The sequence below is a fragment of the Dermacentor variabilis genome, chromosome 2, assembly GCF_050947875.1.
Source record: "Dermacentor variabilis isolate Ectoservices chromosome 2, ASM5094787v1, whole genome shotgun sequence".
Taxonomy (NCBI): Eukaryota; Metazoa; Arthropoda; class Arachnida; order Ixodida; family Ixodidae; genus Dermacentor; species Dermacentor variabilis.
Genome location: NC_134569.1, coordinates 145,044,988 through 145,062,078, shown reverse-complemented (window position 1 = coordinate 145,062,078; position 17,091 = coordinate 145,044,988). Strand labels below are relative to the sequence as shown.

Below are 17,091 nucleotides of genomic sequence, written 5' to 3'. Positions count from 1 at the left end.
AACGTGGGTACACCACCTTTATTGTGGCACTGTAAATATTAGAATTTCTATGGTCCACGGCACAACACCAAGAAAAATGGTCCCAATAAAAGCACACAAACCAGCACTTGAGTGACATAAGGGAGCTTATTGACCACCTTTCTCAGTCAACACTTTTCCAGCATCATACTTGGAATTCTAGCATGAAATACAAGCTTCTCAGCAACACAGTGTGCCTGCTCGTATTTATTTGAATGAAAGGCATAGCTTCGTATCATAATGAAGCGCGAGTTGCCAGCATACAATGCAATTTCTCAGTTATGCGATGTACCTGCTTGCCATTCTATAGAAGACAACTTTTCCCAAGTCAATTCAGAAGTGGTGACACGCAATCCAATTGCGTAAAAGGCTTATATAACTTCAGCTCGCAACGAAGAGTGTCATCACACACGGGTGGCCACTCCCGTCACCACTTTGGCAGGTGTCAGAGCACAGCAAAGTTTGTGGCAGCCTTACAAATATGAACATGTTAGCAGTACTGCTTCAAGAACAGCAATCCTTTGTCTGACCACAGAGCACATTTTGTTAACTTGTCTAGACTATTAACCTCTACATTTTTACCTTTGATTCACTGTCCACAAAAATACCATCTTTTCCGTAAGGCAGTGTGGAAGCTAATTCCTCATCTCATGTTTGTCCCTGCCTTACCATGGAACAAACACCTTGGTAGAAAACAATGTGCCACTGAAATAACTCATGCACATTCCTTAGCTGCTGGTTCAAACACACATTTCTGCGATGTGCAGTTAAAGACTGTTTTGGGCACACATGTCGAGCAATGTTCAGCTAGAATGCAAAAAAAGATCACAGATTCACAGGGTGTTGCAGCACAGTATCAACATAAATGCAAATGGTGTTTGTTCGTTAAATCATGAAACACAGAAAAACCAACAAATGTAACACTGTAACACCGTCAATATAAATGCACAGCTTATACGTAACCTCTGGCTACAACACAAGTCTACAAAATGTCCAAAACACTAGCGATTCTGAACTAAATGCAAAAATGACAAGTTAAAAAAAAAAAGTTGTATACATTAACCGCTACATATCAATACAGATCATGCTCATACATTCAAAAATACATCATAATCATCATCAAATGATCATAAACAGTGCTAAACCATGACAATGTTGTCAGAAGCATGCTAAAAGCAAGGACAAGTTAAAATTAAATAAAAAAAATTAATTCTGGGGTTTTACATGCCAAAATTACAATATGGTTATTTGGCAAGCCATAGTGTGAGTATGTTATTGGCCCCCCGGGTTTCTTTAATGTGCACACAATGCACAGGACAAGCATTTCTGCATTTCACCCCCATAGAAATGCACACAGGATTTGATCCTGCGACTTCGTGCTTAGCAGCACAATGCGCAAACAGAAATTCAAAATAATGTGCAGAAATGTGTTGTTGGAGGAAAGTCTGAATTAAGCAACACCTGTTGCCACCTAGTTGCCTAGCTATTATTGTATGTGTTGCAGCATGACGCAACATACATTCCTGTGGCTTGGAACAATCGTTCTAAATACAAGTTGAGAACGCAAAGATACCGCAAAAAGTTCATGTACCATGTCACAGCAGACTTGGTGCAAGCAAGTTCAGCGGTACTCACAAAATAATATTTCCAGATGCTACAGGTATAAAATGTGACCAGAGTACCTATCCATAAAAAACAGCGCCACACAAGTCCAGCGCAAAGACCACATGTCGCTTCAGTTCCGTGCATTTCCAATAGAAAAATTCTACAACGTTCCCTAATAAGTTAAAAAAGCATGTAATGACCCGTAAATAAAACCATGCGCGATACTGCTGCGCGTGGTTAATGCAAGCAGCACTTGGCTTTAGTAGCGAGTGCCAGACCTCCCCTCCCCCCTACCCAAACCACCATTTAAAAACACAACTGAAATGAAGTTGTGTTCAGGCAAGGTTACCCTATGCCTTAGCACAGAAATGCCATGCCTCAGTACAGTTAAACCTCAATATAATGAGCTTCAATATGAAAAAAATTTCGATATAACAAAGCATTTAACTTTTTTATAACTTCTTGTCCATAGAACACCATATATAGGGTTTCCCGGCTAATGTTACCCGAGCTGTTCAGACAAGAAATAATTAAAAACAAAACATGGAGAAAAACATGATTTTAGGCACTAGGTTGTTGAGTAGAGACCTCTGACGACCGAACAGTGTATCGCCGATGTGAAGATATCGTTGACATGGCATGAAACCATACCTTTCGTCGCCTACTCTCAAATTCAACATGATTTTTTTTCCTCATTGAATTTTGCCTTTTCCAACTGCCTGATAATTCGGAAAATCTTGCGGCCCCTTCCGTGTAAGAAAAATTCATCGGCGACTACAGTTATTTGCATAAAAGGCAAATTTCAATATAATGAAATTTCATCAAACAAAGCAATAGCTGATCTTACCGACTTCATATGTTGAGGTTTAACTGTATAAGAATTGTGGTCTTTCATTCTGAAGTAGAGTCATTTTTACAGGCGCAACTTGCACGTACAGAGATATGTACAAAGCAAAAGAGAATATACAATGCCTCGGACTACTCACCACATAGGCGAAGCAGCAGGTAAGGTTGCCTCTTTGGAAATGCGTCTAGTTAGCCTCAGTGAAACAATGCAATCCTAGTAGCCCTCTTTTGTGTTTTGCAGTCCTAGAAGACCACTAACTACAGCAAGCAAAAAATAATAATAATAAACAAAAAAATTGGCTAGAACACGTTTTAGAAGAGAGGTTAACCATTTAATGCCCAAGATGGCAACCCTTGCAAAAGGCACTTAAGCACCCGTGTAAAAGGTATCCGAAAAAAAATTTCCTGCAGAACCCACCTGCTGATGAATGTTGACATTAATGCAATTAGCATATTGAAGCAATGTAGCAAGACACTGTATTGCCACCACCGAAACGAGTCACGTGTGATGTGCGTACTGCAGCCACGCTCCTCTCTCGTACTTCCCACTGGGACACACTGTGCCATCTGGCAGTGCTGCCGTGAAGAGCGCACTTGGCCCATGCGCGAATATATATTCAAACAAGATTATCTGGATAACTGTGATGCAGGTTCGATTCGGCCAAGCACCGAATAAACTTTAGAGGAACTTTTTTTTTTTGTCATTAAAGCATGGCACACACCTAGTGGCACATACCCAGCGACCTCAAAGTTGGCGTCAAAGAGGTTCACTGAGGAGTGGTATGTACCCAGTGTCACATACCGAGCGACTCTGGTAGGTTCGACGGTGGGCTTCGAACCCATTTCCCTCGGCACAGCAGCCGGATGGTCTGACCATTAACCCAGTGACTCAAGTTGGTGGGCAAACTGTTAAGAGACATAGATAAGTCTCTCCTTAAGATGTAAGACATGTCTCCTTAAGAGAAATAAGACTTCTGGTCCTGCGTCTTGGGTTTTCACTGGTTCCTATCTTTGCTTAGAACATGAACCAACCAAAGTGCGTGAAGTATCCCCGGAATGCTAATTGCATTAAAGAACTTAGATTCTGGGGTTTTTCTTATGCCAAAACCACAATCTCATTATTAGGCACACTGTAGTGGGGAACTCTGGATTAATTTTGACTGCCTGGGGTTCTTTTGCGATAGCCAAAAAATCTAAGTGGGATCATTATTTGTGGACTTGACTGTACAAGCAAACAGACAAAATATAAAGGTTCATGAAAGGGATAACTCATCAACCTGACTGTAACACACAGCTACAAAGGAAACCCACATTAATTTACCAGAAACAAGCCTGGTTAGCTCAGATGGTGGAGGGACTGCCCCGGACAAGTGTTAGTCTCAGATTCGATCCCCAAACCAGGATGAATTTCTCTTCTTCATTCTGAGAAATTCATAAAGGTTTCCCCCGTAGCTTTGTGTTACGATCGGCTGGATGACAATTACCCCTTTTGTGAATGTTCCCCTGCCCTGAGGGCTTCTGCAGTACTGATTTGCCAAAAAATAAATGTTGACAAACTAGCAGCAAAACAAACATGTGCTGTCTACATGAATAAACATACCAATGGTCATATTAATATTAAGCATTGTGCTCACAGCAAAACCAGTTCCTGTTTCAGCTTAAATTACACATGTGGTATGGAAATTAGTCAACTAAAAAACAGGTACTGCATATAGAACAAGCTTTTAAAATGTCATCCACCTATGTTAAAGAACTTTAAAATGTTCACATGGCTCTTTACTAAAACTCAAGGCAGAACATGTATATATTACCAAAGTGCTAACATTTATGCAAAATCAGTTGATTACTTTAGCTGCTAGATATATGCCATTAAGTTGTTCAGAATGAGCGTCAGTTGTCCATGCATCCCAGTATTCCGCATTAGATTTATCAACCCAATATTAAATTTACATTTAGTGGGCAAGGACACTAAAGAATCATTAAGCAATCCTCCTTTACACTTTTAAATAACAATACATCCTACTGCCAGAGGCCACACAGCCTTCAACCAATCTTGTTGATATCAAAATCAATATCTCCTGACGCAATAGAAAGCTAGAACTTTAAGATGAAGGGCAATAAAGTGCATTAAGGAGAATTAATATCAAACAGAACAAAAGTAAACGCCAATCCTATAATGCATGCATGCAACTTGAGCATACAGTTCATAGCAGTTTGCAAGCACACAAAGTCAACAGCACTGTATGTGCTGTGAGCTAATAACCACAGGTGTTACCTGCAAAGGCATGAGCTTAGACTGCAAAAAGAACAAACACACATTCTTAATCCATGTCCACCTTTCAAGGGAGCCAGTTTCAGGCAAGCAGGCTAGATCCAAGGCAGGAAAGCTCGCTGACTGACAACAGATCACTCACAAGCAAATGGAGTGAGTAACTGCATCAATGGCGAGCATCTGTGGCCCAAAATACCAGCCGCTTAGGGGAACATCGTTAATACTGACAAAGACTGGCTACTTTTTAGGCTCACTGAATGACCTCTAAACAAAATTAGCATGCATTTATGCACACTAGCAGCAAAGCACCACAGCCCACATTACAAGCAAACGCAACCAAACAAGTGCCACGCATGCGATAAATGTACAGTCACTCTGCTGCTCTTTCAATTTGCAACACGAGAGCGCAGATTGTAAACGCGGCCGGGTGTCTGTCTGCTCTCCCGGTTCAGTTGCCGCTGGATGCGACGAGCCAGTTGCAAGTCTTCCAAATAGGAGGCTGTGTTGTTGCCACCGTGCTCACTGGTCTGCGTCTCCTGCTGCCGCATCTCCAGCAGTGTCGTCTGCACACTGCGTGAGCACAGCCTGTTGTGGTTTCCATGTAAGGGTGTCGTTGGCCCACTGTCCCTTGTGGCATCTGCAACAAGAAATGCGGGTGCAGGAGACTTTCACTTTCATTTCCAAAAGCTTCGATGGGATGTAGGAAGCAACTTAAGCATTGCTCAAATGAGGACCCATGGTGAGAGGCACTAAGGGCAGCAAAACACTGCTGCTATTCGTGGTCAGTCACTGGATGCAATACCACAGCTATAAACAACAATCTGCAATAGCCATGTTCAGTGCAGCAATGTAACCCGCATGACTTGAAAACAGTGTTTAAAAGATTTATTTTTCACACGCTTCCTATGGAATGGCTATTTCATACAACTACAACTTGTGGCCATAATGTTACATCAAATCATGTATTATTTGTGCACCCTTATGCTTCCAGTATGTGACATACAGTATGTGTGTTTCGGCTACAAGCATAGATGGTGTGCTGGGGCTGCTGGTTGCAAAAATTTACCATTTCATTCGTTATATGAGAAATATATCCATATCTGGGATGCCTTGCATGTAATAACTAGATCATATTTTGCACCATAAAATTATCGGTCTTAATGCTGCATTGAACTGCATGACACATACCTACACTTTTCTGGCATGTGACGCACTATTCTTGGTCACATTGCGAGCAGTGAGAGGAATTTCTCGAGTCTTTGTAGCACTAACTGCTCTGTATGAAACAAATAGTTATAATATTCCTCACACCCAAAACATGCACAAAGACATCTGTGCAGGCATGCCAATTCCAACTTTAAAATATATGCTACAAAGCCAGAAAGTACTAAAATTTGGTCAAAAACACTAAATTTTAACTTAACGATTTGAGAAGTGATGAGAAAGGATTGAGAAATAATGCTTTTTAAACACATCAAAACACCTTTAGAGCTAAACATTGTGGGAAAAGGCGGAAATCCATTACTTCACCCGCCAGGAGGCACACCGATACTCTTGCCGGATGCTCTCTCTGCCCTTGCTCTCAGAGAGGAGGTCTTGAATGGAACTGCCTACGCCCGAGCCCCAAAAGAAGGTGCCAAGCGGAGAGGATGACATTGACTGGAGCGGAAGCAGCTCGAATCGACACCTTCCAAGTACGACAATTGAGGAAAGCATACAACAACAAACGCTGTAAGCCGCAGCACCAAACTAAGGTGAATATCCTACTTCTTGCTAGACTGCCTTCTGCCCATTCATCAAGAGTCCCAGAAGCCAGCACGTACTGTTGGGAAGACCCAATAAGCTGTTGGCTCTGTTTGGTTATTAGTGTATCTGTCGTGTCTGCACTTGGAGTGTGCCTCCAAAGGTCAGTCGCATCGAGGTGCATTTGTGCACTTGGAAGCTAGACAGTGCCCATAGCACCCACGTAGGAGCTAGATCGGGTGAAAGACACTTTTTTGTTTAATTTTAATTCTGGATACATCTAAACTCTTTCTCCATGCATATATGTCAAAGAAATTGCGATTTTCATTTTTGGGTGTAAAGGTAGGCATCCCGCCAAACACAGCAAAAGTACAGTGGTAGCACAGCCAAACTTCTATTAATGCAACTTCAGCATGATGTCCAGAAACTGCCAGAGTTGCCCGAATTTTTTACCGCTGCATCGTGGAGCACACAACAAGTCACCCTACTCAAAACCAAACTCGCACATTTTTGCCATCAGTGCTGTCCCAAGTGTGAGGACATGTAGTGACCACTTGCGGAGCATATGCAAGAGCAAACATGGAAGGGCGAGCCAAGAGGGATGGTGGCCTAATGTGCACCCAATGTTGGAGGTCACGTGATCAAGCCCGCGCCATCTCACAGCCGGGCTAAAGGACAAGAATGCACTTCTCTCGCTAGAGGAGAAGAGCACTGGTCCCTTTTTAGCCCAGCTATGGCAGCCCGTGGCTGCCTGTATGGCCAGACGCGTGTGCCACACACGTAGCCTGTTACCATGTTAGAGGCCATCTGCATCAGGTGCCAGTGCAAAGATTGAGCGTGATTGCCTATCACTTTGCTACCACTATCAAAACTTCACCTTTTGGGCGAAACAGACAACTTGCTTAATGAAGAGAAGCACACCCTTCCTTGCCTGATAAGTGCAGTTACAGACCAGCTAAGGATCCAGAATAAGTTGTTCCAACAACAGCATGCTGTCAAGATGGGTTGAAGAAGCAGCCTGAAAATCATGTATGCATTGACAACAGGCACGCGAGAAATAAACAGAACAAACAGTCGTGAGCGCACCCTGTGGCCTGTCCTCTGGAGGCATAAATGAGGATGCACTGTCGTTGTCATCGTCCCCCTCCGGCGTAAGCAGGGTCCGGACGAGTGGGACAGCAGCGAGCACAGATGGTGTGTCCCCAAACACACCCCAGAGGCAGGCAAGGCGCTGATCCCGTCGCAACTGGCGCCGCTGCTCCTCCAGTGCCCGTTCCTCCTCGGATGCCAATTGCTGAGCGAGGGCTTCGCCTGCTTGAGCCTCGAGCTCCCGCTCCTGGCGCCATTGTGCCTCGGCCTGCTGCCGCTGTTGCTCGTACTCGCGTCGGATCTCACCTGGCTCACACAGCGATCGCGGCACTATCCGCAGTGGGGTTCCTGCATGCAAATTTCATTTTTATTCTGTATTTTGAATGATCTAAAGGCCCGTTGGGGAATTACATTGGGGGATTGAATAAAACATTATTGTCATACACCCTGGCACAAACAATCAGGATGTCGGGGAAAAGAAAACATGGGTTCAGTCAGGGCTCAACGTGCTGAGATTTTGTTTCACTATGGTAAAGTAAATAATTACAACGGTTTGCGAACAAGTTTGTGACACAGAACTGGTTCAGTGTAAGGCGAAACCAGCGATGTCAGAATACTGCTCTTTCAAACAGTATATTAGGAAGGAGCGCCTTTACGGCAATTCCAAAGGAAGCCTTCTCCTGTACAAGGCCCGTAGCGATAGGTTACAAACTTGACTTTTGCAAGCAAAATAAACAGTGGATACGAGTACATCCTGCCACCACTGGAACACTGCTGGAGAGTCCATTTCCCACGTTGTCCTGGAATGCACAAATCTCGATCCCAAGGCTACACTACTTGCAGACAAAAATAATGTGCTGGCACTAGCATTGGGCTTTCACAAACACGGCCAGCAGCCCGAATGGAATACCACTGAGGCTATGAAACAGCGACTCGAACACTGGTGGTGTGCATGATAACAGCTGAATGGCCCAGAAAATGTGAAATAATTGCAATAGAAAAAAAAAATTGTTGTTGTTATTCTTTCTTTTTTCTACAAGTTGTTTTTAAAATTTATTTATTTATTTAAGTACCCTAAAGGAGGGCATTACATAGGATGGCACGCAAAAGAAAATCATTGTGTCATTCATAGAAGCAATGAAAAAAGAAACAGAAAAGAGGGTCAGGTCCGAGCTTCATCCTCTCATAGAACATCTAATACAAAAGGAAAGGCCGCAGCGATCATCATCATCAGTCCACATTATCCTCCCCCATAGTGCTATCGACATGATTGCACGGTGCATGCGCAAAGATCAATTAATGAAGTTTAAATGGTGACTAGAATATACATGGCTGTAGGCAAGTGTATTATAGGCACTATACTTATACACAGCTACGGCAGGTATGCACATAAAGACAGCCATCTTAGGCAGCGGAGTCACCGAATCTCTAGCATGTGATGGACAACCTTGATGTATCCATCCTTACACTCCTCTTTCCCATATTTGCTTTTATTGTCGGCCACACTGAGTATGTGCAATACCTCAGGAAATAACCTTCCAAGATGTATAAGTGCAGAGATTTCAGTATTTGTATACTTAAAAATGTTACGGTTACAACCGATTTATCATAAGGTATTTCTTTTTCGTATATGACAGATTGCAATTTAGTGATATAATGTTGCTGACTTAAAAAAACATAAAATATTATCCCAAAGATTTAAGAACATATAAGTCTATAGCACATGCACAGGGACGACTAGCAACAAATCTAGAAGAAACATGACATGGCCTCAAACAAAAAACACCTTATTTTCCATGCATCACATGTCCACAAATCTACCATAAAAATGAGCATATAATGTTGATGCAGCGCGATAATCAAGTGCACAGTTGTATCTTTATCTGAAAGGATCCAAAAAATAAACAAACAAATAACAATAGCTGCTTTTCATTTTATTGTACACATCTTTTGGTGATGCCGTGCAGCATGCTAACCAAGATTGCCTTGTAAATGAAATGGGATGCCACCTGAATTTTGTGTAAAAGAAGCCTAAAGTAACAAGATGCAGCGATATTACTGGCCCATATCAATTAAGAGCACCTTTTAGAGCTGCCAAAGGTGTGTTTCAGAGCATCCAATAGGCTTTCTGAGCAGCTTTACTAAAGCAATTACAGAACATATATGGAGCTTTAGCAGTGGACATGCTGTGTGATAGCAACAAATGGTCGATGAAGCACTGCTTCATTGCAGTCCTCACGGTGAACTGCGACGAAGCAGTGGTGTGTCAAAGATGTACTTAAAGAGCACTTGAGGGGCTTAGAAAATCATGGCAACACTTGGATAGGCTATGTGGAGATTTCAGAGGCATTTGAGAACTTCAAAAAAGATTTAGTTCTGGGGTTTTACGTGCTGAAACAACAATATGATTATGAGGAACGTAGTGGGGGAGGGAGGGTCCAGGTTAATTTTGACTACCTAGGGTTCTTTAATGTGCACCCAATGCGCAGCGCACAGGTGTTTTTGCATTTTTTCCTCATTTAAATGTGGCCGCCGTGGATGGGATTCAATCTCGCTCCCTCAGGCTTAGTAGCACACTCCAAAGTCACTATGCCACTATGGCAGGTATCTGAGAACTTTCAGCAGGTTCTCGCAACTATAAACATATCCTCAGCACTCCATAAAACAAAAATGCATGTTGGCAATATAGCGGAGGCTCATGTAACAATTTCTAAATAGAAAATTTGTGTGACTGCCACAACTCTATTATTATCTTCAGATTGTACAAGTCGTTTAATGTAATGATGTTTAATTGAAGGCGAGAAACAGCAGATAGACAGCAGCCTAGCAGCAGCGAACCAGCCCGAGCTCTCTCGCAAAACACAGCACAGGTCGTCATCGTCGTCTCTGAGCTGCTATCCGAAACACAAGGCGCGCCTGCTCTATTACATTGTCAATAATTTTGATAATCCTATGCTAGCTACACAAATAAATGATTGCATAGGTGGTTTATATGCTTTGCAATGAACATTTAGATTTCACAATTTATGGTTAATGTTTATATTAAAAACTTCCACTATCACATTTAAGGACTTCATTCTAGAGTGCTTCTGTTCAAAATATTCGTCAAATTGGACACTCAGTCCAAAGGAAGCACTAGCAACAACTAAACATATTTTTCACAAGCTCAAAAGCATACCAGTCAACCCAGTGTCATAACGCACTTGATGCACGGAGTGGCACCAAGGACTTGAGGATGCCAGATTAAGGTAAACTCTTCAATTATCCTTGAGCTCCTGAAAAGATGTATAGCTTCCTCTAATAACTGACAGTCATGTTTGAACGGTTATTAAGGGTGTACTACTAAAATATTGCACTTAGCTTTTTTTTCTAGTTTTTTTAAGCAACTGTTGACTCTACAATTACCGAACAAAGCCTCAATTCTTTGAGAGACAGTCACAAATAATTAATTACAGCGCCTTTAGTGAAACTCTCTCAAAACAAGCACCAAAGGCAGCACAACTGCCGGCATGAAAACAAATGAGTTGTTCACACCATCAAAAGTGGTCAAGCGGTCTCACAAACAAGTTGCAAGAGTACCAGTCAGCCCAGTGTCATGCTTGAAGGCCCTACAATGACTTGTTGCCAAGGGCTGTCAGATTGGCCCTTACTATTGTTCGCTTCTCTTGGAAATGCTGGGGAACCGACTCTTCCCTCTTGCCCAGGTGAATGTTCAATGGAGTAGGCTATCGGCACATAATAGTATGTGTGGGTGTAAGTGGTGTCTGGTACCACAACACTGCCATATCAGGTTCCAGTGACCTGAATAATTTCTTCCTTCACATCTGGAACTGCGCTTTACTTAGCGCACACTCCGAACTACTTTTATATAAGATAACGTAATTAAGCCTTTGTTGCACCCTCAAGAAACTGAGGCACCAGAGCGTAAATACTGGGTCAGTAGCTCTCCAATAAAAACATCAAAACGAGATAAAACTTTTGTTAGTACTCCTTTAAATGCAATAACTACTCATGAAGCATGAGCTCAAAGAAATAAAAAAGAAATATTTGAAACAGTGCTTTGCTGGCAAGTTCAGTTACAATTCAACATATGATATTTGCAGAGCACATGTGCAAGAAATTCTAAGTAGGCAAGCACCTTGCATTCCCCGAAGTGCAGAATGCATCCTGCTCAAACTTCGCAGGCAAGGTAATTTGTTACATTCGATGACACCCCAATCACGGTACAGAGCATGCTTGCGTTTAAATGAGGATAGACATTTTGAATAGAAAGCAGTGATTCAAGAAGTAAGCCACACATGATGTGAAGGACCAAATGCCTACAGAATATCAAAACAACCAATCTCAAATATTCAAATTGTCCTTTCTTAGCCACCTGAAAAAAAAGAAGAAGGCAAAAACCATCCTAATAATTCGGAACATTGTGCTTAATAAAGTTACATATTAACCTGACAGCGTAAAGGAGCCCGTGTCACAGAAAATCCAGCGTCGGCATTGGACGTCATTTCAGCGAAAAGATTTTTGAACCACAGGCAAAAAGATTTTCGAACCACCGATACCCAGGCCCTCCATGTGACGCAAGGAATTTACTGAACTAATTGAATTTCTCAAGCTAAAATACGTGGAAAAATTGCAACCTATGACTTACACACAACCTACAGACATGATAGCTCTCGGAGTGTAATTTGACTACAGAAGAAAACAATTTTGTTACGCGAAAACTGAAAGAAACCCCTTTTCTAGCGTTTCTACCATTCACAGACCAGCTGTGGTGTCCGCCATTTGCACGCGCCGGCGCGCAGGTGTCTTGGGGGCCATAGAGCGGCGCGCCCAGTTCCTTGCAAAACCTCCAGGTGGTGCTCGCCTCCGCCGCATCACGGCCCACGCAAGAAGCCGCATTTATGCCACAAAGCTCGCCTTCAGGCATATCGTTCGCAGCCAGCATTCCCGGTAAACATTACGGTTACATACACTCCAGTTGCCTGGAAACGTGACACGCAGTCGGGGATCTATTAATGCTATCGCGTTCCACTCTTAAAGGTGAAGCTTAAGCGTCCTCCAAATTTTGGTGCCCGAAGTTGCACGGTAGGTCAAGAGGAACACAAAATTAAGGAACTTCCTTAAACATACCTATAAGCCTAATAACTTTGTAACTTCACATGGCTTTTGAGGGATACAAACCTGCTAACAATAAAATTTGAAAAATACATTTGAAGTCCAATAATGCTAAATTCCGGTTACAAATGCTAAAAGTTGATTTAGTACTTATTATGTGGTCATTTGATTAAAATAATTCACAGCATTTGTTTTGGAGGAACGCTGTAAACAGGCACACACCCCTATCTTCACACTTGAGTCAGACAGACAGAAATATTCGCGAAATATTAATGGAACAGTGGCTGAAGATATGTTTGCCATTATACAGTACACAGGTTTAGAGGAGTGGGTGGCGTTGCTGTGCACCAAACTAATCAAGCAGGTGCGAAAAAATCCGGCTTTGAGAACCGGTCAGCTACTATATTTGAACTTTTTAGAATAAATTCTGCACTAACCACGACGAAAATAAAGAATAATAAAACCTGCATCAGCGCCTTTTACAACAATCTTGAACAAGTTCTAAAATTCAGGCATTTTACAATGAAATCATAAAAGTTGGCAGCTATTCGGATACATATGCATTAACCACCTTTAGACACAGCATACAAGCAGTAGCAAACTTATTACAGCAGAGACTGAAAAGCAACACAGTGCTTGCAGATCACAATGGCATTACCAGCAAACGTTGCCGATTTCACCTGCATCAGGAACTTGCTTGGAGCAAGTTAGCACCTCTCTGGTGTCCTTTCATTATCAAGTATCTATCAACGGAAAGTTCTGAGAACGACGTGTGTATCTTTTTCGCTAACAAAATTAATTTTTCATGAAATTTTACGCAACATTTGTAAAGTTGCAAAACAAGCCCGTATCCATTGACCTTATGAACAATTCAAGAGGATTGGCAGATATGCCATTATGGGACACTAAAGATCAGCTTGAACTAATAAAGTATCCCTTGAAAGCTCCACTGTTAATTTCACAATAAGAGCTTATTAGAAGAGGAAATGAAGATGAAAGCCCAATGTTTAAAATTTCCCTCCAAAGCCTCGTCGCTGGTATGACGTCACGGATTTTAAAATATTCTTTCATATTTGGGCCTCATTGGCTCAGTAATATTTCCCGAAACTTGTCATGTTCAGACTTTGGCCCCTTTAGAATACAATGTAGTCCATTTTTTACTGGCAACAAATTAACTAAGCCCTAGCAGATGCCGTCAAAATCCATTAAGTCACGGCAACAAGACGGTGCAGAAACTTAATTCAAAGCAGTATCGCCAGCTCCACCCCCTTTCTTTTTTCCCTGGGTTACAAGTTTCTCCTTAGGGTAAGAGTGGTGTTCGGGGTATTGTAAAAGAATAATTTATTAATGGAAGTGAAATAATTTTTCTCTTTAGCGTGCTCTCACGGCTTTAATATTTACCCCTGGAGGGTCCCCTAGCATGTACACGAATTAGGCACACAAGCATTCTTCACATTCTGCCGTCAGCAGAGTGCAGTCCAGGGAGTTGAAGCCACAGCTTGTTGCTCAGCAACATCCACAGAAAAATGGGTTGCAATTTAGTAAACAATAGCTCAATAACTTCACTGAACTAATCAAACATAGAAAAAACATGTAATGCAGTTCCTACTCAAAGTTCCACTAAAAACGTGAGCTTTGCCAAATGTTAGGTATCGCTGCTTGTGACGCCAACATGCAGGTGTACGGCTGTGCGAATAGCAGCCCAGCTTTCCACAGTGCGGGTGCACTAGCATTGTGGCTTCGATGGCGTCACTGCAAGGTAACATACTGATAGTGTTCACGTGTCATCACATACCCAGCTTCTCACTGTGCCAGTGCAACAGCATGGCAGCTACGCTGCCATTTATATAGATGGCCTGCTGCACTAGAGAACATGGTGATCAGAATGATCAGGTAACAAGCATGAAGCTGGAAAGCTTATGTCTGGTTTTACAGAAGGTATTCTTTCTTTTAATTTAATTCTAGGCTTTTACATGCTAAACCCAGAACCTGATTACAAGATACGCCATAGTGCGGGGCTCTGGATTAATTTTGACCACCTGGGCTTCTTTGACGTGCACCCAATGCACGGTGCATGGGTGTTCTTGCATTTCACCCCCACCAAAATGTAGTCACCGTGGCCGGGATTTCGTTCCTGTGACATCATGCTTAGCAGCGCAATGCACTAGTCACTAAGCAGCTATGGCAGGTCACAGAAAGCATTTTCCATAGAGGCTAAATGAAAAAAAAAAAATAAGGGTTTTATACTCTATGGCCCAGATGCCCGTGGTTCACTGCAGGCAAACTCAATTCCCCGTTTCGAGCCATTTTGATCTTGAAGTTGTAAAAATTGCTACGGACAAGAGTCCCTCGCACTATAATCTTTTATGATTATTGCCCCTGGATCTGAGAAAGGAGATAAAAGGTGAGAAACCACTGATGATCCTTTGTATCTTTTACCTTTCAACTTTGCCTTCGAACCTACTAAAGGTAACACAGGTGGCAGCATACAGCAAGTCAATGAATACTTCACAAAATGTATTTGATCAGGCTAGCAAGGTCTAACATTTGTGACAACAGGAAATGCCAGTACAGAGTTAAACAGAAAAGGAACACCAGCACAGTTCTAGTTTTCAACTTCTTCACTATCACTGTGAGACAGTGTGTAGATGCAGTTCTCATTCCACAACCCATTTACTAAGCGTGCTTAATCAGTGAAAAAATTTTCAAAATCTACTTAAAAGCCTAAAAGGTGTATCAAGCAAGGACATGTATGACAAGCCGTCACAATGTGTCATCTCATTCCTTGTTGCTTGCCACATTTGCATGCCAGTGTTATTTCCTTCACGAATTGACACCCTATGCGAGAACCCCTACTATCTGTCTGGAAACAACTTCCCGCTGATTCAGCTTCAGTTTCAAGCAGAGACCGTAATTACTAGCGAATGTTTTCTTTACATGCCTGTCCACTTTCTAGCGAATTAGTTGCATGACATCTTGCATGTAGTAGTCATTTCATCCGCTCCACGTCAGAAAGCGTCAACTTGGGCACACTGGAGTACTGCACTGCGACAAACTCACTAATGAAAGTCTAGTGACAAACATTGCTCTTTTCGCACCGCGGGGTTCGAAGCTTCTTGTATGAAACTTGCTAGTGGTTAGAGCGTTCTCTGTGCGGCAACAGCACGTTCGACAGATTCGAATGTGACATCGATTTTTACGTGCCACTACAATGATGGCTGTCGCCTGGCTCGTCGCCAACTCCGCTACACACGTTACAACTTGCCCGGTAATATACGCGCACCTTTTAAATGGCTAGCATTTTAAGGAAGAGAGAGCTACTCGACATACTACTGTGCGTGCCCCATAATTGTTTTAGGGCTGGGTTAACTGGGCGCTCTTGGGAACCCATGGAGCGCTTTTTTTTTTTTTTTACACAGCGCCAGCAAGATTTGCTCAGTTCACACTGCAACCTAAAGCATGTATATGCTGAGCAGATCGACATCGAGTTGACTGCAGCTCGGTTCACGCTTGCAAGCCGTGCTAACACAGCGAACAGGACAGGCGCAAGAAGCCGTGCTGCGGCTTCCCTTCGGCGGCCCTTTCCGCAAGCCCGGATAAATGAGGTCGTGCACACTTGTAGGGGTCATCGACGGGGCAAAATTTCACGTTACCTGCTCGGCTGTCATCTCCGCTGAGTCTCCTCGCGACCTGCTGTGGAAAGCGACTCTTGATGAGCTCCCAGCGCCTTCGATTGACCAGGGTGCCCTCGCGGGCCGCTTTCCGCGCCCACGAAGCGATGCGCATCCGACACATGGGACACTCCTTGTTGGCCATGAGCACGGTATTCGCGAAGCACGAGTTGCACACTTCATGCCCGCATGGCATTGTCACAGGCTCCACCACCATGCTCAGGCACACAGGGCACGTAACGTCCGATTCGGTCAACGATTCGTCGCTGCTGCCGCCGCTGTCCGGCGTCGACAAGAGCCGCTTGCGCCGCGGCGCCATTCGGCTGGAACGTCGATGCTGCAGTTCCGCGCAAGCAATGGTATTCAGTGGTCGTGCTAGCGTTACTGTAATTTCAAATTTAAGCCTCGTTATAAATACCGACTCCACAATTATCGCAACGGCAGTTACTCATGGTTGCACCGATAACGACGCGATGTTCGTGCTTGATTTTGTTGCTTGCGCGCGTTTTTCCGTTCGCCGTGGCGTGACGCGCCAGTCGGCGCGAGCGTGCTCGGGCTGCATCGGGCTGCATCAAAGCGTTAAAAAAAACAGCATTATATAGTGCTTTAAACGCTCTGAACAATTACTTACTTTAATGGATGTTAAAGTTGGATTAATTGTGTTTCTTCGCATCAAATTTAATTGATATGCATTAATAAACGTTTCTACTTTTGGTTTCGTTTTAAAGAAAA

The 17,091-nt window shown here is 43.0% G+C and overlaps 1 protein-coding gene across 1 annotated transcript; it reads right to left on the bottom strand.

Moving 5' to 3' along the window:
• On the bottom strand, positions 1–16,856 carry LOC142572818 (E3 ubiquitin-protein ligase rnf168-like). Its single transcript, XM_075682195.1, has 3 exons — positions 16,342–16,856; positions 7,571–7,921; positions 1–5,378 (listed from the first exon to the last, which is right to left on the bottom strand). Exons 1-3 carry the CDS (start codon positions 16,676–16,678, stop codon positions 5,128–5,130), a joined length of 939 nt encoding a protein of 312 aa, XP_075538310.1. The 5' UTR covers positions 16,679–16,856; the 3' UTR covers positions 1–5,127.
• Between the last annotated feature and the right edge of the window lie 235 nt (positions 16,857–17,091).

What these genes read in the sequence shown, in the direction of transcription:
- LOC142572818 (XM_075682195.1), bottom strand. Translation starts at nt 16,678, where the DNA reads ATGGCGCCGCGGCGCAAGCGGCTCTTGTCGACGCCGGACAGCGGCGGC. An exon ending in CGGAGATGACAGCCGAGCAG is followed by an intron (nt 7,922 to 16,341) that starts GTAACGTGAAAT and finishes ATTTGCATGCAG; the next exon opens with GAACCCCACTGCGGATAGTG. An exon ending in TCCAGAGGACAGGCCACAGG is followed by an intron (nt 5,379 to 7,570) that starts GTGCGCTCACGA and finishes TTCTTGTTGCAG; the next exon opens with ATGCCACAAGGGACAGTGGG.